Here is a 22,333-nt window from a genome sequence, read left to right as displayed (position 1 = left end):
TGTAAATGTTCACATGAATCAGCATTGCCCTTCACAAGGGTTGTCCTGAGGGCTCAGCCCTTGCACAGGGGAAGCAAGCTCCCAGGGAAGAACAGAACCCAAGAGAATACTTCCAATTCCACTAAAATTCTGCCATACTCAAAACCCTGAGCTCACCTGATTGCTGCCCATTTCTTCCCCAGTTTGGAATATGCTGTAGAGAACCACACTCTTAAAGTTCAGGGGAAGGACTCAGGCACCCCAGGCCACCCCCTGAGGCCTCCTTCCCCTCTTCCACAAAACAAAAAGTCCTGTCACCTGAAGGGCTGGTTTTGCACATAAAAGCCCAGTCCACTGATTCCAGAACTAGCAGAGTGTGAGAAGGAAAAGGCACAGGAAATTGGATCAAAGAGGAAACACCAAGGGCTGGGGTTTAGCTCAGTGGCAGAGCACTTGCTTAGCACACATGGGACTCTGGTTCAATTCCCGGCACCAAATAAATAACAACAAAGAGCTGGGGTTGTGGCTCAGCGGTAGAGCACTTTCCTAGCATGTGTGGGGCCCTGGGTTCAATCCTCAGCACCACATAAAAATAAATAAATAAAATAAAGGTATTGTGTCCAACTACAACTAAAAAAATAAAATAACAACAAAGAGACAGAAATGTCTTTCCACCTACCTGTGGTTATTGTGGTTATATACACCACTACTGCACTAACAAAAGCAACACATACCCATTCATATACTGTATAAAAATAAATAAAAGTAATGTAAACTAAGAAATGAATTTTTGAGAATAAACAGGTTTTCAACAAAAGAACTTTGAAATGCTTTTTATGTTTTTACTCTACCTCTTCTAGCGTAGAGTTCTGGTTGGCAACGGTTTTAAATTCATCCCAAAATAATTGCTTTAGCTTGTCTATTTCCCCATAAAGCTTGGTCCGCTCTTTTTCTTTCCATTCATCAAAGTGCTTCTTAGCTTCTATTTCCCTCTGACGAGTGAACTCTGCTTCCTACCAAAAATAAAAAGGAAAGAAAGAACAAAGAGAAAAAAAGGAAGGAAAGAAAGAAGAAAAAAGCAAGAACAATGTAAATCATTAATTCCACAATATAGCAAATATTGCTGAGAATTTGCAAATGCCCCCCATTCATGCTTGTCACCATGGAGACAAAGGGTATTTGTCCCATTGTTGTTTGGATCTAGAACTGGCCATTCTAAATCAGCCAAACCTCAATTGTGAAGTCCCTTGAGAACAGGACTTGTCTTCTCTTTCTTTATACTCCTGGCAATGCCTGGCATAGTTGGTGCTCAATAAATGCATGCAGAGAAAATGAATGATGAATGAACAAATGAATAAATGAAGGAATGAGCAGCAAGTTTGTCTTTTCATTCAGCAAATATTTACTAAACATTTCTTCCAGTCTGGGTTCTGGAACTTTCGGAATCAAATCCAGTCTTTGTTCTCAGAAAACCAACTAAGAGGATAGAGTAAGGAGTTAAAATTCAAGATCAATGGCTTCAGGGGGTGCTGACTAATGCAAGAATTCTGCAACTCTCCACTCTACTTTTGGCCACACAGGTCTGGCAAAATAATTTGATTCTCCCTTCCAAACTACCTAAAATCATTTGCCACATCCAAGAAGGTGCCATTCTAGCTCTGACTCCCAGCTCTGATGACAGCTGGAATTTCAGCCCTGTGGGGTTCATGTGCCTCAGAGGTCTAAGTAGCCAGTGACCTAAGTCTCCCCGATTCCTATGCCCACCTGGAGCTGCCGCTGCCTCTCAGCTTCCCTCTGAGCTTCCAGCTCCCCTTGGGTCCATTTTAGCTTGGCCTGTAGCTCTTCCAACACCTCCTCCACAGGCTTCTCTTGCTTCTGTTTTCCTGGGGCTTCATGACAAGAGAGGGTAGAAAGGTAGTTTCTTGCCTCTGCAGTCACACCTCAGTTCAGGACCAGCTTTGCCACCTAGTTCATTGACTTTGGGCAAAGCACGTAGCATTCCTGACCCTGTTTCCCAAACTGCAAAATGGAAATCACAACAGCACCCAATTCAGAAGGGGTTAGTGAGGATGAAATGTGATAATGCAAATGCTCAGCATAGTGCCTTCATGACAGCTCAATAAATGTGAACTATTATTGTACTGTCATTTAAAATAAGCATTCTGAAAATACTGTCACATGGAAGTGCAAAATTACTAGAGTACCAGAAACAGAATTCGAGCATGCATATGCCATCTATTGATGGGAACATTTCTGGGTATCATTGCAGCAGAGGGAAACGTAAAGAAATTAAACATAAGTGTAGTTTTAAGGTCTTTTTTAAGTAATATTATTTAAATGTACAGTTTTAATTTTCAATTTTAAAAAAAAGGCAGCATGGAAAAAATTTTAACCAACATTGCTTTAAGTGTCTACTTTAAAATTTTTAATTGACAGACAAAATCGAATGTATGTATCATGCACAATGTGATGCTTTGAAGAATATACACACTGTGAAATGATTAAATGTAGATAATTTAACTATGTATTATCTCATTGGGGCACCAATGTGAGAGAACTCATAACAGTCTCTCTCTTAGCATTACTTCCAATTTTTTAAGTTAAAAAAATAATCTAGAATGAATTATAAAACTGCAATACAGGGGCGCAATTGTGGCTCAGGGTAGAGCATTTGCCTCAATCCTCAATACCACATAAAAATAAATAAAATAAAGGTATTGTGTCCATCTACAACCAAAAAAAATTTTTTTTAAACTGCAGTACATACAAATAAATGCAAGAGTTAAGGATTAATAAAGACACCAATTATGTCTAATCATTTGTTAGGTTTTGAAGTATTAATAGTGATCTCTAGATAGATGGTACTGTTATAAAAGTTTGAATATTTTTCTTTGAAAAGAAGTGGTTTTCTCAGTTTGGATTTTTTTTGAAAACAAGTGATTTTTAGAAGGAGTATAAATTATTTTGGTTTAATAAGGAGATTTCTGGCAAGTGTGGAATAGCAGAGCTGGGCCTCTGGGGAGCCCACTCCTGGAGAATAAAACGCCATGAACATTCATGTAGCAAAAGTGGCCTCAAGAACATATTTCCCTACTCCTTACATCAAGGAAATATTAAGAGATATGCACAAAGATTTACATATGAGAATATCAATCATCCTGTGATATATAATAGGGAAAATTTCAAATAACCCACATATTCAGTGGGAGAATATTATGAAATAAGTTATGATAGCCACATGAGAGAATTTAGTCATCAAAATTCCTATTTTCAAAGATAATTTAGTGTACAAAGCTTGATATATTCTTAAATGAAAATAAGTAATAGTCAAAATTGCATATTATGAAGCTGGGCGTGGTGGCACATGCCTGTAATCCCAGCAGCTCAGGAGGCTGAGACAGGAGGATCGCAAGTTCAAAGTCAACCTCAGCAAAAACAACTTGCTAAGCAACTCAGTGAGACCCTGTCTCTAAATAAAACACAAAATAGGGCTGGGATGTGGCTCAGTGGTCAAGTGCCCCTGAATTCAATCCCCAGTACCAAAAAAAAAAAAAAAATGCATATTATGATTACATACGTACACAGAAAAAAAAACTGACAGTATATCAAAATATTAACTGTTGGTGATATTGTCCATGGTTTTTATTTTCTCTTTCCTATATTCTTATTTTTAAAGTTTCTATATCAAAGACATATACTTTTATCAACACACCAGTATTTAAGACATGGAAATCTGTTTTACTTTAGCAGCCTTCAATGCACCAACAACTAGACACATAATAGAGGTAGAGGCTAGGTATATGATACTATTTTAAAAAGGGAATTCAAATAATAGAAAATAAAAAAGGTTTTCTTTAATGGGATTTTTATATTTATGTTACATATTTAGATTTATCTTACTTGTACAGCTAGCTATGTCTGTTGAACTTCAAAGAGTAGACATAAAGTATGATGATCTCTATTGGAACAACACACAGTCTTGGCACTCATTTGGGAATTCAAATAGTAAAATGTTTAAGTGGTTAAGTCAAGATAAGCTCAAGTATATGGAAAAGTCAAAAATCTGGTCTGACTGCTCCTTTACCCCATTTAAGCTCCTTCCTAGCAAGCCTCATAGAACTGCATATTCACAGACAGCTGGGAGGCAAGGGTCCTTCAAAGTCACCCCATCTGCCTGTCCCATTCTCTGGGAAGTCCACAGAAATCCAGAAGGGGAGCAATGACTAAGATGACATCACAGATAGGGACAAAGCTAAGACTGGAAACTACCCATCCACTCCCATCTCATCTTCCCCATACAGGCAGTCAACAACTCATCCAGCCCACTGTGGGATCCCCCTCTGTGGACAGTAGGTCACCCCATCTGCATCTGGATGGTGAGACTCTAAGGGCCCAGATGGGTGTACAGGGTCCCCCTGTCCACTGAATGCCAGCCTATGCCCTTCCTCAGTTCCTGGCGGGTGGTGGGGTCAGGGGGACTGCAACTTGACTCACCTCCTTCTGCCACTCCTGCATGCCTGCGCTGGATGTGACCCCGGAGGAAAGTGGCATTCATGAATGTCTTGTCACATAAGTGGCACTACACAGAAGGGAAGCAATTGGGATTTTGGCATTAAATCTCCTGAGACATCTTCCATATATCAAAACACCCCTTCTCTTGGGACCCCCTGGGCTACTTCAGAAACAAAGAATTTGAGGAGCTGGGAATGCAGCTCAGTGATGGAGCACATGCTCAACACATGCAAGGCCAATGGGGATCTCTGAACACTGACTGGTACTGGGGAATGATACTGAGGAATTTCTGTTGATCTTTCAGGATGTGATGATAGGGGTGTGTTTATCTTTCAAAATGGGATTCCTCGCCCTTTTGAGATACATACTGAAACATTATAGATACAAGCATAGACCAATACACTTCAAGGTAGTTCAGGAGTGGGGGAAAGTGGGTGGAGATACACATGGAATGGCGTTGGCCACAAGATGAGAACTGCTGGGCTAACAGTACGTAGATGAAGGTTCACCATATCATCCTCTCTGCTTTGGTATATGTTTCAAATTTTTCATAAAAAAAAGTATTCATTAAAAACAAATGCTGAATGTTTTCTCTGATATAAGGAGGCTGATTCATAGTGGGATAGGGAGGGGGAGCATGGGAGGAATAGATGAATTCAGAGCGGTGGGAGGGAAAAGGAGAGGGCAAGGGTTAACAAGGATGGTGGAATGTGATGGACATCATTATTCAAAGTACATGTATGGAGCTGGGGATGTGGCTCAAGCGGTAGCCCGCTCGCCTGGCATGCGTGCGGCCCGGGTTCGATCCTCAGCACCACATACCAACAAAGATGTTGTGTCCGCCGAAAACTAGAAAATGAATATTAAAGAATTCTCTCTCTCTCTCTCTCTCTAAAACAAAACAAAACAAAGTACATGTATGAAGACTTGAATTGGGTGTCAACATACTTTATATACAAACAGAGATATGAAAAATTGTGGTATATATGTATATTAAGAATGCAAAACAAAGTACATGTATAATGGCATAAATTGACGTGAACATACTTTATATACAAAGATACGAAAAATTATGCTCTATATGTGTAATAAGGACTATAATGCATTCCACTGTTGTAGTGTATTTAAAAAATAAATAAAATCAATTAAAAAATAAAACATAACTGAAATATATGTGATTTTAAATCCTAAAAAAAAAAAAAGCCAATGTCAGGCTAGGGGTGTGGCTCAATGGTACAGCACTTGCCTAGCATGCTCAAGGCCCTTATTCTGATTCCCCAGCACCACCAGAAAAAAAGAAGTCTTTCAGCTGGTATTGAAGAATTAATGTGGGTCTGGGTGCAGTGGCGCATGCCTATAATCCCAGCAGCTCAGAAGGCTAAGGCAGGAAGATCATGAGTTCAAAGCCAGCCTCAGCAACAGTGAGGCACTAAGCAACTCAGTGAGACCCTGTCTCTAAATGAAAATTGCAAAATAGGGCTGGGGATGTGGCTCAGTGGTTGAGTGTTCCTGAGTTCAATCTTTGATACCCTCCCCCTGCAAAAAAAGAATTGATGATGTGGGGACGAGAACCTAGTGTCAAAAGTATTGTCGAGGACTAAAAAAAACAAGTCACCCATTCATTCCCAAACTTTGAGTTTCTTGAAACGTAAACCAACATAACCTGTGCCCAAAACCTCAGGGCCTGGCCACTGTGACAATTTATTATAGGGCCAATGTCTCCAGTCTGCATTTTCCATGGAGACAGATTCCAATGCTCAAAAGCTGCTCAGGGTAATGAACCATCACCTGGGTAAACAGTGGAGCCCCCTTCCAAAAATGAGGCCTACTATTCCCTTGGCACACATTGATTCTACACACATACATCTTTACACAGTGCACTCTCTCTATACACACACACACACACACACACACACACACACATTCACACCCTCCATAAATGCACACATACCTAGGTACATACACTACATGTCCTTCATTTCTTCACATATATGTCCATACACACACCCTCCATAAGTACAAACACACTTCCTTACACACTTATGCACCATGCTTTCACACAAAGTACATCTTTATGTATACACTCTTGAGTTGCACCCTTCATGATATACCAGTCCAAACATATGTGACATGCCACATACTCTACATAAACACAAATATCAGTTGCTGAAGTACCTCCAAGGTTCACCTACACACATTAAACACACATATTCACACCATCCACACACATACACATATCCTCCACACATTCACAAATACACACACTAGACATGCACCCTGTATATGTGCTTATACACATACATACTCCATGTACACCACCTCCATACATAGCTCTCACATGTGTACAGCTACCACACATACATAAACACACAGAGTAGAACCTGATCAGACATGCTCAGTATCTCAGACCACAAGCAACATCTCTAAAATCTATTCCTAACCAGTGAGAATGACCCATACTGGCCTTATGGCCCAGGACTGTGCTGGCCAGGTGGCCTGGTGGCTGGGGCACACAGACCCCACCCTCCCACCCTGTGCACTATGGTGGTTCCTCACCGTGTGGTAGCTGTGAGCACCTGTCTGCATCAGCAGCTGCTGCAGGGTGCTGATCATCTTGCGACGTCGGCGACTCTCCTCCCGCACTCCCTTGAGCTCATCGGCCTGGCGGCCCAGCTCCTGCTGGCCCCGCTGCTGCTGGCCCAGGCTGGCCTGCAGCCGTGCCTCCAACTGGGCAACACTGGCACTCAGGCAGTCCTGGCAGTGCAGCAGGTACTCTATGATGAGCTGTGCCAGGCGCAGCACCTTGAGCAGTACCACGTCCACAGGGTGCCCACAGCGGCTGCACACCTCCCGGTCCAAGTTGCAGAAGGTGACGCCAGCAATGTTCTCCTGCAGAGTGGCCACATCCAGCTCCCGAGCCACACGGTCCACATCCAGAGCGCTAATACGCCTCCAGTCTAGGCTTTCATTGCGAGGCTGGAACTTGAAAGTGGGGAGTGTATAGACCCCATAGTGGGGGCTGCTAATACCCTCAGTAGTAGCGGCTGTGGACTGCATGGAGGGGAGAAACCCTGGACTGACCACCGGGCTGTGATGCCACCAAGGCCACGGCTGCTGGCCAAGGAACTGGAAGAGAGCCTGAAAATTGAGAAGAGAGTCCAAGTTAAGTAGGGTGTGTGTGGCTGCATGTACTGTGCAGCTGGTCAGCATCAGACCAAGTGGGCGAGTGGTTGCAATATAAGGAACACATGACGTAGAAAGGAAGGGTGTGGGCCTTGCAATTAATTTCATGGGTATAGATTTGAAACCTCTGTCTGGGCAAGATCCCTCCCTTTCAGCTTCCTGAATACATAAGGGACCAGAAGACCCATTTATCAGAAGATAAGGAATGAGGCAGGTGAAGCACCCAGCCTAGTGCTGGCACACAGTAAGTACTCAGAGAACCCTTCCAGACCCACCACAGGAGTCCCTGGCAGAGAACTTTGTCAGGTAGAGCTGTCAAATGTATAACTGGGTCCTTCTGCAACCCTACATGTGTCTCAGGACAATGTCCAACCACTTGCCATAGGTGGCAGAACCATCTACTAACCACCCAATCCTTGCCTTCTGTCATCACAGGGTTCCAGTGGAGCATGGTGGATTACATTTCCCAGCTTCCCCTGCAGTGAGGTGTGATGACGTAGCTAAACTCTCTCCCGTGGAATGCAAGTGAAATGATATCTACCTCTGCCAGGAGGGGCTCAAGAGAGCTGCCATGTCTCTGCACAGATTATGTTCAATCCAGAAAGAGCTTTTTTCCTTCAATTTTTTGCTGTGCTAGGAATTGAGCCAAATAGTAGTTTGATGATACCGGAGGGAATTTAAAGTGAATACTATAAATTTTGATTTAGATGGGATGTAGCTCAGAGTTAGAACACTCGCCTAGCATGCCCCGGGTTCTACCCCCAACACTGTAAAATAATAAAATAAAAATTTAAATTTAATTTAAAGTAAGTAAATAAATAAAATAGGTTGTTAAAAAAGAACTACAATTTATAGACAAACTCACATGTGTGAAGGAGCTTGAGAAAAATTTGTCATTGTAATACTGTTTATAAAAATGAAGTACAAGGAAATAAGAAAGCAAAAGACCATAAGGAATACAAAAGGAATTGTTATAAAATAAAAACTTTACATATACTGATATGTAACAATAATCTCATATATTAATGTATATACATAAATATTTCATTTGGTTTAATGATATATTAATATAATCATATTTACTAGCTCACAAAATTATTTATTATTAATTACTAACAATATTTATAAATATTAATTATTTACATATATGTCACACTGGAATGGTCACCTATGAGAAGAGGGCAATGGGAGTATAAATTAATAAATAAATGAATTGATGGATATGGCATGGATAGGATAGATAGGCCTTACACAAACCAGAGATAATTTGAATAATCTGTATCTGTTATAATTATATAAAATATATAATTATTATTCATGCATAAATTCATTTATCTACAGGACTTCATGAGCATGGACAATTTGGTTTCATATATATATACATATATATAAATTTTTTTACGTGTTGATGGACCTTTATTTTATTCATTTATTTTTATTTGGTGCTGAGAATCGAACCCAGTGCCTCACACATGCTAAGCAAGCGCTCTACCACTGAGCCACCACCCCAGGCCGCATGGGCAATTCTTGAAAGATGGACAAAACACTGTCAGCAATGGCTACCTCTAGAGAATGGAAAGGGAGGCTGGAGGACTTCTGTTTTTCATTTTCCACTTCTCTAAGTTATTTGCAGTTCCCTTGAGGTACATGTTACCCTATTTAATCAAGTTCTTTCTGGATTCAGTGATTCAGACATGAAAATATAGTAGAAAGAGAAGAAAGGCCATTGACCTCAGGAAGGAGAAAGTCCTCGAGGAGAGGGGAGGCTGGGTTGGCACAGGGGAAGGGTCTCCAGGAAAGCACCTGGGCTTGCTGAGCTCTTCATCTGGGAAAGGCAGTGACAGGCCACTGTACGAAGTGGAAGAGAGGCGAGGGCATGGCACTCACAACTCAGGGAGTCTACACACGAACTTACAAACAGGCACAGGATTATTATTCCCATTTCACAAACAAGGAAACTGATGTCTGGAGAGGTTGAGTGTCTTGTCCCAGCTAGAAAGATTAGCATTGAAGTGCTAGTACACAGGCCTCTGGTTCCAAAGCTTGTGGACTTTGAACAACTAAACACTGATTCTTGGGGTTATTACTTTGATTAGAATCTCAGTCCTTTTCCCTCAAACTTCCAACTCATTCATTCAGTGAAGGTACACCTCCGTGGGCCCAGCCCTATGCTAGGCACTGGGGGCTTCCCAGATGTATCAACCACACACCTGCTCCCCACTGTCCAGCTCAGTGTGGCTCTTTCTTGTCACAGCACCAAGTGCAGGCCTCTTCGCCAGGTCTTGACACTGCCCACAGGATGCTGCAGACCCACCTTTTCAGTTTCAGCTCCCATCTTTCCTTCTTTTCTTGGATCCTCTTCCCTAACATACCCCAAAAACACAGCCATCCTGAATAAACACACACCCCTCCCCCATGGCCTACTTAACATATCACAAAAGAAAAAAAAAAGGAGCTGGGTGACATGGTACTCACCATGCTTAGCTCCAAGCTAACTGCACCACTGGAGCCCCGGAGACAACTGCTCACAACAAGCGGTGCCTCAGAGCAACAGCAGGTTACCAGGCATGTTGCAGGCAAGGGTAACAGGACACCTGCTTCCTGTCCTCCCATAGACCATGAGCTCACCTGAAAACTTCACTGCTTAACTATTTAAGCTTTGGCCTCAGCTGCTTGCCAGCAGTCCTCCGCAAGAACAAGGCCAATAACTGCCCATCACCAACTCTCCCAGCTCTCCTCCCACCTCTTTGCCTCCTCTTTAAACAGTGACTATTCTTTCACCTTTCACTTAAAGCAGGACTGCCAGTGTAACCTTGAGATTTTTCTGTTCACCCATGATTCATTCTCCCTGCACACTGTCCTGGGGATGAGTTCACACATACAGCTTCAACTACCACAGGCTTGCTCTCGTATGAGCCTCAGACACCCCCGAATCTCTTTCTCTCTGGCCTTTCTCTCTTGTGACCCTAAGCCCCAATCCTTCTAAACTGAATATACCTAGAGTTGCAAACCCAAGTGCTACCAACACCAGGAAAGTAGCATTACATGCCTGAAGGGCCAGGTAAGGGAGAAGGCACAGCACAAGTTTGATGATAAATGGCAACTGATTCCCCACCTTAGAGTCCAAGATAAAGTAAGGCAGTGGTTCTCAAAGTATGTTCCCTGGACCATCAGCAGCAGCAGCACCCAAGAACTTGTTAGAAATGTAGCTTCCCACACCTAGGGTTCAGAACCAGCATAGTAGATAGTGCTGGGATAAAGGAAAAGGAGGGAGGAGGGTGTGCCCTGTTTAAAAAGAGCAGCCACCACTGAACTACAGCCATCTGGAAAAGAACGGTGTTTCTTGTAGGCTGACCGCAAATTCATTAAGAACGACATCCCAAGACTACATCTATGACTCTTTCTAAGTGTAACTTCCACCACGGAGTTACTTTCTGTACACACTTTCACACCTCTGGGTGTTTATTTGAGTCTCAGGCACTGTTTTTCAGTAGCTTTACAGAGTAGAATTCATGTAATCCTCAGAACAACCCCTTGGGGAGGTATGTTTATTACCTAAGCCACAGAGAAGTAAAGACCCCTGACCAAGGTCCAGAGGCTGGATTCAAACCTAGGCAGGTAACCTCTGGTCGGGACTGTTGGCCATTATTGAGCACCACCTCTTGTTATAGGGCTTCAGCCACCTCCTTCTGATCCTATTGAGGGTGGATGCATGCCTGAAAGCCCTGCTTATCATGATTACCACCAGAAAGCCCTTCCAGACCCACAGTCAAAATATCCTGGCCCTCCTGGTGTTCCAGAGCACAGAGTGTACAGTCTAGTCCATGTGGGGTGGCTGTGTAATATTCATTCATCCATCCATCAGCACAGGATTCCTGAGCCCCTGCTAAGTGCCAGGCACCGTAACTCACATTCAGATTGAATCGTGACCCAGGCAAACAGTCCCTGCCATTGTCAATAAAAAGAGTTAACATCTGTGGAATCCAACTATGTTTTACACACAGTTCTAAAGTTTTATGTGTGTTATCTGGTTCAATTCTCACAACCCATCATACAGACAAAGAAACTGAGAGAGTAAACAGAGAGGAAATGACTTTCACACAATGCCAACTGCAGTGTCTGGCTCCAGAGTTTATTCTCCAAAAAGGCAGAAAAACACAGAAATTACTCACAGACTGGTAAGTGCCAGGGAAGGAGTTAAGAGAGGGTGCTGTGGGAGCACCAAGGAAGGTCCCTTACCAGAATATTTCTGTTTCTCCTCCTCCAACTCCAAGCTTTCCAGGACCTTCACCAGGACTCATTCCTATCTGTTGTATTCCAGCCCCTGACCAATTTTCCTGAGCTCAGATTGCTATAGAGCTGAGTAACATTGTCCAAATCTTAGAATAGCTGCCTACATTCTTGGGGTCTTGAAGAAATGAAGCTATGAACCACCAAGAATTAGGGTAAAGAGTAAAAATGAAGTTAGGAGTCCTTCATTTGAACTCACTGGAGTAAAATAGCAGAGTAAAATGCTAGATTTGTTGACCACCTGTGTCCACAGGTTGACTCCAATGGCTACTAATGAAAGCAGAGAGTGCAGGAGCCCTGTGGGTGGGCTCAGGCACACCAGTAAGGCATCCCAGTACCACACTGTCACTATGTGCCCTTGGTGTGATAGCTTGCATCCTGAGCCACTCTTAAACCTTTGCCTTCATACTCTGAGCATAGGGAGTAACATTCTCACTCCCAGTTATGCAGGATTTTGAATTAGTTTTTACTGTACCCCCAAAATACTATGCCTCTCTCCCTCTGGAACCCCAAGGGTCCAATTCTCAGAAGTCCTAGGGCTCTGGCATTAAAAGGTAAAGCAGAACTGTGGGAATTGGAAGATGATGATGATAGCAGCTATTATTTATCAGACATTTATATTCCAGAAACTGTACCAGCCTTTAAAAGTGCTATTTCCAGCCCACACATACCCTTGTTAAGTAGCTATGATTTGCCCCATCTGACAAATGCAACCAAGGTTCAGGGAGACTAAGAGACCTGCCCCAAGTCACTCAGCTACTAAGCAACCAACTTCTGTCTATCTTGAAAGCTTTTGAATTACGCCAAACTAACTCCCAATAATGGAATGGGGGCGGGGAGTGATGATGATGATATATAAATTATTTCCTATTATGGAAATTACAGTACCTGAGACTTCCTGACCAAAGTGCAAGGGCTGACAGGGTTTACAGCAAATCATGACAGGATCAGTGTTGGAGATCTTAAAATCTCCCCGTGTCTGCAGGGCTAGTCTGAACACGACTCAGCTCTACAACTTGCTTTCTGGCTACAGTAGACAGAAGATAAGCCAAATGAAAGTGTGTAAGGTTACCTGGAAACCACGTGCTCTAGGGACAAGGACACGTGCTTTCTCTTGACTGAATTATCAGCACAGTGCTTTCTCCACATCTGGGAATAGACACTGAGGTAGATATGACTGTCATTAGGAAATCTGAAGCTGTGTCATCCACCTCTACATGTTTTGATGGGGCTCTAGGAAACTTCCCTTCCCAATCCCAGTCCAATACCATGAATTAATAACCCCAAAGAATATTTGTGCTAGCACTTTATTGTTGGAGAGTTGGCTTCTAACCATGGCAATCCCACACCCAATAGGGAAAACCCATCTACCACCCTTGCTTTGCACACCCCTGGTCACCACCCAGCAAGGCAGCCATCACACTGTGAACAGTTCCTGGAGAATTTACGTTTCTTCTGAAATCTTCCCACCTAAAATCGATCAAAGATAACTTCCACAAAATTGGCCAAATGCCTGGTTTTTTTATTTAACTTGATAGCAGTACAACAACAACACTGTACTGTCTTTTCTCCCTCAAGAAAGCCCCCATGAGGAGATTCTGGAGGGTGCCAAGCTTCTGAAGGGCTGCCAAGCAATCATTTACAAACCTGCCCTGGCTTCCAAACCTGCCTGGGGAAACTGGGGCACATCATTAGTGCTAATTGCTATGGCTGCCAAGGAAACCTTCCCACAGTTTGCAAACAGGCTCTATACACAGCACAGGCAAGGGAGTGCAGGAGACCAGGTGGAGATCAGGGACCCATGGGCTCTCCTGGAGCACTACTGTATAGAAACTTTAGACTTGATCTTGAATTCTGCCCTTTTCTAAAAAAGGAGACCCCCTTTCCTGCTCCTCCCTATTTCTCATAGGGGCTGCACCCATGGTCACTACCTTCAAATAGCAAGAGGGAGAGATCCATTCCACCAGGAATAGAGCTCTCTCCCTTGCAGCTGGCCTCCTATTCCCAGTAACTTTAAGGAGGTAGTTTAATTTTATTTATTCACTTTTGTGTGCACTGGAGCTATGGAATGAACCTTTGGCCTGGCACATGCTAATCTCCAACTCTTCCACTGAGCTGTAGCCCCAATCCCAAGGAGGTATTTTTTAAAAGACAGTGTTTACGTTTTTTGTCAAAAGTCTATTGTAAATTTTTGCCACGCAAAGAGTCTCTTTAAAATAAAAGTAGGTGTGGAGATTTGACTGATGCCCCTTGGAAGTATTTTAGACTTGAGGACTGAATGCCCTATCTTCCGAGTTGCAGAATTGTCAAAAAACAAACCAAAAAACAAAATCTGCTTTTTACACCTTTGCCCAGTACTAAGTAAATCTCCTGTGGACTTTTTTCCACGACCACCTAAAATCGACAATCCTGTTGCTGCTAAACTCCAGCCCAGGGGTGGAACCGGGAGTAAATAGAGATGCCAACATGTTTGTTTAAAAAGTCGTCTCATCGCTAACAGATCTCTCTTTAACTACAGAACTCAAATCATCAAGCCCCCTAAATCACATTTTTTTTTCTTTTTCTTTCCTTTTCCTTTTTTTTTTTTTCCCCCAAAAAGTAAAAGGGCAAGGCCTCCCAGGGAAGCCGAGGCCTGGGGGATCAGTCGTTCCCGCTCCGCGCCTCCAACGCCCGGGTGAGTCCTTCCCTCCCAGGGTACCTCAGTCCGGAGCAGGCCAAAGGGGCTAGCGCGGAGTGCCCAGCGGAGCCCAGGGAGCCGCTGGTCGGGAGGCAGAGCCGGCAGTCCCGGCGCGGGGCTGGACCCCTGCAGGACACCAGGGCAGCCAAGGTTTAACCTCCTTCCGCCCACGGTCCGGATCGCTCCGACTGCAGCCACGCCGCCTTCCCGCTCCCCTCCCGGGCTGAATTCCTGGCATAGTTTTCCCAGGCGGCCAGGCTCACCAGGGGTTCACCCAGGGCTGGGGGCAGCGGAAAAGGTCTCGGGGTTCTAGCTTTCCTTCTCGCCCCAGGCCCGCCGCCTGACTCACTTCACCGCCCCCAGACAGCCCAGAGACAGCCCGGAGCCCCGCGCAGCCCAGGGATGCTGCTTCCCCAGCCACCACGAGCCGGGCTGCGCGCACTCCGCGGCGGGGAGAAGGCTAGCCCCCGCCGCCCCAGGGCGGTCCACCCGCAGTGGTCAGGGGCCGAGATCGCCTCCTTACGCTAGCAGCTCCAGGCCTGGGGTCTCTGGTGCCTCCCGCTCCCTCCGTAGCGTCCCAACCATTCCAAGGAGAGGCGGAGCCTATTCCCAGCACCCCCGGGACGAGCTATTTTTAGATCTGTAACGGATGGGAGGACGGAGGGAATGCCACGTTTAATCCGTTAAGAAAATCCAAGATCCAAGTCACTAGTTCCCGGGCCTTGCTGAGAGCTGGGCGTGTTGAAGCCCAGGGCGGCTGGAGTGCTCCAACCCTCTCCTTCTTTCACTCCCCACCACCCCAGTCCCCATCCCCGCCCCACGTGCTCCCTTTCTCCCTCTCCAGGCCCACAGCGACGGGCCTGCTGTAAACTGGGGCGACTGCAGCTCCGCCCCATCTCCGCAGACAGCTCTGCTCACCCGCCCAAAACTAAGGGGAACTTTCTAGATTTTGATCCTTTGAATCCTTTGGGTATATGCTTTAGATTGATCAGATGGCAACCACCTTCCCCCCACGCACCTCATTTTCTCTCCCTGATCCCTTGCGATTCCCAAAATTATGGGCTCTTGTTTTGTCTTGCTTTGCTGTTCTGTTTTTTTGCTTTGTTTGATTTTGTTAAGGCCTTCCTTCCACAGCAGCCTCAGTCCTCTGCATCTTGGGACAGTCAAAGTGTTACCGCTGTTTACCAGTGCTTCCCCAAATCCTCAAGTATAACAGAGAAGCACCCAACGAGGCAAGTGTAAAGTAGAAAGTAGAAGGCTTTATTAAAGGACAGCAGAAAAGACTTCTCCCCAGAGGAAGAATCTGCTAAAAGGAAGGGCGAGATCTTCCCTTTTTTTTATAGCTAAGGTCTTTTTTAACTTTCCCACACTCATGTCCTTTGTTTCCCTTTATCTTGCAGTGATAGAATGCAGGTGAGAAGGCCTGCATGGGAGGTGGGAGATAGGTGGGCTGAAGGAGTAATCTGTTTGCTGGGAGCTGCTTCAGCATTAACATCCCTTAGGATGGGTTCCCAGCCTGGCCTTGGGGACATTAACATTTCAATTTCCGCAATTGCTGCTCTGGTTTCCTGAACTCCATTTAATAATGGTCTCCATTTTCTTTATCTTACTCGATATTAGACTTGATTTACCTAACTACACTAACTACCTATCTGTAAATCTGGCTTCAAAAGCAAAAGTATTGGGGAATACATATTGGCAAAGATGTAGAGAAACTGGAACCTCTGTGCATTGCTGGTAGAAATACAAATGGTAGAGCCACTATGGAAAAGAGGGACTACCATTAGTCCCTCAAAAAATCAAACAGAATTGCCACAGGGACCAGGCGGTGGCATTTGGGAGGCTGAGACAGGAGAATCCAGAGTTCAAAGCCAGCCTCAGCAAATAGCTAAAAGGTAGAAACAACATAAAGGTACCCTGGCAGATGAATGGATAGGCACATGTGGTATATACATACAATGGAATATTACCCTTAGAAAAAAAGGTAATTTTGATATATGCTACACCATGAATAAACTTGGAAACTTGTCTCATCCATTCAGGCTGCTATAACCAAATACCATAGACTGGGTAGTTTATAGACAACAGATGCATTTTTCACAGTTCTGGAGACTGGGAAGTCTAAGATAAAGGGATCAACATACTCAGTGTCTGTTAAGAGCCTTTCCTGATTGATAGTTGTTGTCTAGCTGTGTGCTCAATGGAGGAAGTGCCTAAGTACTCTCTGGAGTCTCTTTTTATGAAGACACCAAACCCAGTCATGAGGGTTCCACCCTCATGGCTTAATGACATGCAAAAAGCCCACTCCTAATACCATCACTGTGGGGGTCCAGATTTCAATTCCATTGCTAGGGAACAAAACATTCAGACAAAAGCAAAATGTCATGCTGCTATGGTTGGATGTGTCCCTCAAAGTTCCCTGTAGTAAAAGATTTGTTCCCAGTGTGGTGCTATTAAGAAACTGATGTGACTCCATTTCTGAGAAACCAGACTCTACCTCAGAGCAAAGCCTGTCCAAGGAAGGGGGCGTGACCCTTGTCCTTGGAAAAACCCACAGAGCACTCCTAGGCACATACCCACCCTGCTGAGTTGTTTGTCTGCAAATAACAGGAGAGATCTTTAGGGCACCAGGTGTCCCTGGCTCAGTTAGGCTAGGTGAGGACTCATAGCAACCCCCTAGCAACCACCATTAAGCATGAGACAGAGAAAATACCTGGGATGCCAGATGACCCCCCAGTAGTTTATGGTGGCTGATAACATGTTGGGAAACCATGTAGTTTGGCACGTACACCCCTCATGGCTTAAACCAATCAGTTCAAAGGAATCCCCTTCTTGTACTAACCAATCACCCCTACCCAACTTGTTTCCACCAGTGAATGTGCTAATCAATGTTAAGAGTTGTTGTTTGACTTTCCTGTTGTGTGAAATGATTTGCTGTGTGATGTTGTGACTCACAGAGTATCCCCCCAAAACCTATAAAATCTCACTGAACAAAGGACTGGAACTCACTCCCTGGGACTGCCTCCTGTGGCTACTGCCATGGCCCCCTATGTGTCCTGGATCAGGAGGGTCATCAGCCACTGGCCATCCTGGCCTCTGATGTGGCACTCCAGTTGACCAGATCTCTCGGTGGCAGACCCTCCCCTTAGGGTTCAGGGAGGGACGTAGCAGTTGGAGACTGGGCACATCTGCAGGACCAGGACCGATTCACAGTGATTCTTCATTCCAACTGAACTGGGTATGCAAGGTGCAGGGGCCACACTGTCATCGCAGCAACTCAGAGGCTGAGGCAGGAGGATGGGAGTTCAAGGTCAGCCTGGGCTACTTAACAAGGCCAGGTCTCAAAAGATAAAAGAGGGGGTGGGGATACAACTCACATTCACAAGGCCCTGGGTTCAATTCCCAGCTCCACAAAAATAAATAAATACATAAATCAAGGGCAGGGGTGCAGCTCAGCAGTAGAGCACCTCCCTGCGCGTGTGAGCCATGGGTGCACTCCAGCACCAGGAAAGTGGGTAGGGAGACAAAGGCCCACCCCACCGCAGCTGCAACCTGGGAAGGGAAGGGTACCTCCCAAGCCTCTCCCAGGAGGGCGTGAGGGTGGGGGCACCTGAGCCAGCAGGGGGCAGTGCTGACCGGCCAGCACGCTGTGTGCACTGCGGGTAGGGAGTCTGGGCAGGTGTCCCGGAGTCTTGCACTTGACTCACGCCGTGATTGTGTACAAGTCACAGGCCCTGCTGCCAAGCCATGTGCAGCTGCAGCTCATCCGGTCAGAACACTCTTCACCCCAGAAGGAAGCCCGGTCCCAGGAGCGGCCCCCCATCCCTCCAGCCTGCACCTGCGGGTCCACGTCCATCTCTGGACTCCCCTGTCCCAGACATCTCCTGTCACTGGCTCACACACTGTGGCCTTGTGCATCTGCTTCTCACTGAGCACAGTCCTCAGTCCATCCACGCTGCAGCAATGTTGGAGCCTCACTCCACTCCAGGAGAGAAACACACTTTCTCCTACTCTTCCTGGCTCTTTGGGCTATGAATCAAATTTCCGTAAAGTGCATTAACAGGAGAAAAGCCATTCCATAAGTCAGGCCTGGGAACACAGCTTGTAATGCCAGCAGCTCAGGAGACTGAGCCGGGAGGACTGCGAATTCAAAGCCAGACTCAGCAACTTTGTGAGGCCATGTCTCAAAATTTTAAAAAGCCTGGGGATGTTGCTCAATCAGGGCTTAACCCCTGGGTTTGATACCTGGTACCAAAAACATAAATAAATAAGGCAAACTTTATGTTATGTATATTCTACACAAATCTTAAAAGGTAAAATTATAAGAATAATAAAGTGTACAGAACAGAGATCAGGATCAAGTGAAGAAGCCTAAATTAGCCTCTGCTCTGATGGAGAATCCTGTTCCTTTCCTCTTCCCCTGGTCAGAGAATCCTTTTCACTGGATGGAAGAGAAATATCCAGGCTTTGCAGTCAAAGACACGTCTAAGTTCTCACTTCCTAAGATGTTTAAATCCGAGAAAGTCTCTTAACCTCACTGACCTTCCTCTTTCTCATCTGTAAAACTGAAAAAATAAACTCTACCTAGCAAGGTTGTCATGAGAAAAGAATTGACTGATGTGTCTCTAGGCTCAGCAGGACCTGGACAGTCAGTGGGGTATCTTCCAGAACTCACACTATAAAATTGCTTGGACACTTGCTTCTCAGCTCTCTTCCCACTGTATCCCCGAACCGGCTGGAAGTGTACAGAAAGCAGCTCTCAGGGCAACTGTGTATGTTTGTGGGTATTCTTTCCACCCTCAATTTCCCCATGAGGTGCCCTCCTTTGCAGGGCTGTTTTAACACACACCCTATCAAAGCAGATTTAACACACACCCTAACAAAGCAGATTTAACACACACCCTATCCACCTTAGCCAAAATCCAAAGCCTCCAGCCTTGGCTGATCAAGATTTCCCACATATATAACCCTTGTATCTTTTCCTTAAGTAGCCTCAGATCAGCATTCAATACAGGGGAGCTTTGAGTGCCTATTATGTGCTAAGTTCTGTTCTTGGTCCTAAGAACACCCAAAGCTTATAGAGGACTAGACCACTTAGCACTGGGCAGCTATTACCCTCTGATGCCACAGCACTCAAAAATTTTGGTGGCACTAGTAGGGACTCTATATAGTCCATAATCTAGGAATAGGCCAGAAACTGGCCCTAGATGGCTAGACCAGGAGACATTCCTGCCACTCTGCGGAGGTGGGCTATGACTGTGGAGCGAGAGGGCAGGAGGGTGGGTATTTCATATCTGCAGTTTCCATCTTGTCGTCCTCAGTCCCGTGCCAGATCTGGCCCTCCGATCCAGTTCAGCCTGTCCTGAGCGTTCCCCTTCCTACACCTGGAGATATGTCAGGAAATAGTGGGCCACGTCTTGACAGCCCAGGAGAGCAGTGTGTTCTCTTCCACCAACTGCTAACATCACACCTCAGAAGCCAGCTCAGATCTCAGGCTTCAGGAGGAAAAATCTAGGAAAACTGAGGTCTCCCAGGGCCGAGACACCAGCCATCACTGTGATTGTAGGTCAAAGGTGCATTGTTGAGTTTTCACGGTGCTGATGTATAGACAGGCAGGCACACAATCTGAGGGCGCGTCTGATTTGCTAGTTTCTCTTGAAAAGTATGAGGCAACAAAGGATGTGTCTAGAGCTGATTAGAGCCCAGGGGGCAATTTTCCTTAGAGCCACAGGGGAGCCTATTCCTCAAAAGATTATTTTGAAGAAGTCTGTGTACATGCAGAAGGGAACTTTCTCAGGAAAAAGTAATCTGGCCACTCATTGGCTGGAGGCTAATGGCTGCTGGCTGTAATTTAGCCACTCATTGGCTGGCAATGAGGGGGTGGGGGACAGGATCTAGAATGAACTAGTCCTCACCCTCCTTTCTGCTAGGAGATAACTTTCCTTTTTTGGGCAGGATTCCCATTTGTCAGTTGATGGAGCCAGTTTGTTGAAAATATAGCTGTGAAAACATTAGAAAACGACTTTATGATATAATAATATTCTTGTTTATTTATGAATGCATTAAATGGCAAGATCTAGCATCTGATCTAAAAGGAATGGGAGAGTAAATATTTCAAGATGTCTGCAACAACCTTAATGTGATATGAAAATACTTGTAATGTTTATGGCCAACAGTAAAAATAAATATGTAAATTCACAGACCTCCATCCCCCAATTCTATTCACAGACTCCCAAGAATCTGTACCCCCAAATCACCAGGGAGAGCATGTTAACCTTGTAATTCAGCTTAGAAGTTACAACTGATGACCCAGGACTTTGTCAATTCCCCAGGGAGGAAGCTGAACTTTCCTTTATTTGAAAAGATAAATGGATAGTAGAATAATATGGAAGCTGGCATGAAACCCAAAAGACATGAACAAATGCCGCAGTCCAGCTGCAGCAGAATAATGGGGGGGGGTGACGAATAACTTGTGTACGTTGATACAGCAGGAGTGGAAGCCATTTATTGCAGGACAGGAGCAGTATTTATACATTCCACACAGCGTATCTAATTAGCATAAACTAGATACATCAGTCAACCAATCAGGAATCTCCACACTTAATGGCTCGCTTTTGTTAGTTCTCAAACCACTTCCTCTGGCATTTTGCCAGGCACCATCCAGACTTGTTTACCAACTCTAACATTCCCCTGGCAAAATGCCAGGTGTTATTTTGACTTGTTTACAGACTCTAACAAACAAAAAAATTACAAGTTGAATTACATATATGGTAAAAATCTAATAAATGAGGTTATAAACAAAGCACAGTCTGAAGACATTGCAACATAGTAATAAAGTACCGATACTTAATAAAGTATTATTATGTTACAAATCAACACAAAAGAGAAAACCCAATAGGAAAGTGGACAAATGATATTATGTAATTCATGGAGTAATAAAATGTAGATTGTCTGAAACTTGTGAAACACTGAACCTCACCAAAAGGAACATGAAAATTACATTGTTTAATTCTCCCTACCACTGTCATTACCACGTTTTGAATCATTATTTTTTCTACTATAAAACTGCATTTATTACACAATACATTATTAATTTGTTTCCCACATTTTATTAAAAACTTATTTTACTGCCAAGCAAAAGTCACTATAAACTTCAATTTATCATTATTGTCACAGTACATTCATACAATCACAGACCAGCACGAAGAAACTTGACACTCAGGTTGACTTATTTGGTCTCATTGCAAGATACTTCATACATTTTTTAAATATTGAAAATATTTCTAATCAAGCTCCTCAAAACCCTGGTAGTTGGGCATGTTAGTTGAAGAACTATTTATCATGCCCTTTTCAGAGGTGGATATGAAAGTCAATATGTGTGACTCTGCTCCCCTGCTGAGAAGGCAAACACCAGGAACCCTTCCCTGTGGAAAGCTGAAAACCAGCTAAAGTTCCAGGGACACAACCTCAAGGTCATCCATGGGGGTGTCCTCCAAGCTTGACTGAAATGTCAGAGTAAAGGGCAAGACGATGGGAATAAATAAACCTGGGGCAGGAGACATGACTAGTGAATATTTTTCAATAAGACTATCAGCACAGTGATTCTCAGAGGGGAAAATACTAGAATGAAAGGAAACAGATGGATCTAGTTTCATAAAACATTGTAACTATATTTGTGGGGGGGGGGGAGTC

General features: G+C 44.5%; 1 protein-coding gene across 6 annotated transcripts in view; it reads right to left on the bottom strand.

Moving 5' to 3' along the window:
- Window positions 1–15,347, bottom strand: part of Dzip1l (DAZ interacting zinc finger protein 1 like) — a 32,933-nt gene extending 17,586 nt beyond the window's left edge. The window contains exons 1-6 of one of the 6 annotated variants that reach the window (XM_048793894.1): window positions 10,150–10,283; window positions 9,885–10,037; window positions 7,048–7,629; window positions 4,474–4,558; window positions 1,744–1,868; window positions 831–992 (exon numbers count right to left, since the gene is read on the bottom strand). In XM_048793894.1, the coding sequence (XP_048649851.1) occupies window positions 831–992; window positions 1,744–1,868; window positions 4,474–4,558; window positions 7,048–7,548 (873 nt within the window). In that variant the 5' untranslated portion in view covers window positions 7,549–7,629; window positions 9,885–10,037; window positions 10,150–10,283. Of the gene's footprint in view, window positions 1–830; window positions 993–1,743; window positions 1,869–4,473; window positions 4,559–7,047; window positions 7,630–9,884; window positions 10,125–10,149; window positions 14,642–14,662; window positions 15,130–15,164 lie in introns of those variants that run through there. The other 5 variants (XM_048793891.1, XM_048793893.1, XM_048793890.1 and 2 more) reach the window with 5 other exon arrangements.
- Between the last annotated feature and the right edge of the window lie 6,986 nt (window positions 15,348–22,333).

The sequence above is a fragment of the Marmota marmota genome, unplaced genomic scaffold (assembly GCF_001458135.2).
Source record: "Marmota marmota marmota unplaced genomic scaffold, marMar, whole genome shotgun sequence".
Lineage (NCBI taxonomy): Eukaryota > Metazoa > Chordata > Mammalia > Rodentia > Sciuridae > Marmota > Marmota marmota.
This window is presented reverse-complemented; position numbering and strand designations above follow the sequence as displayed.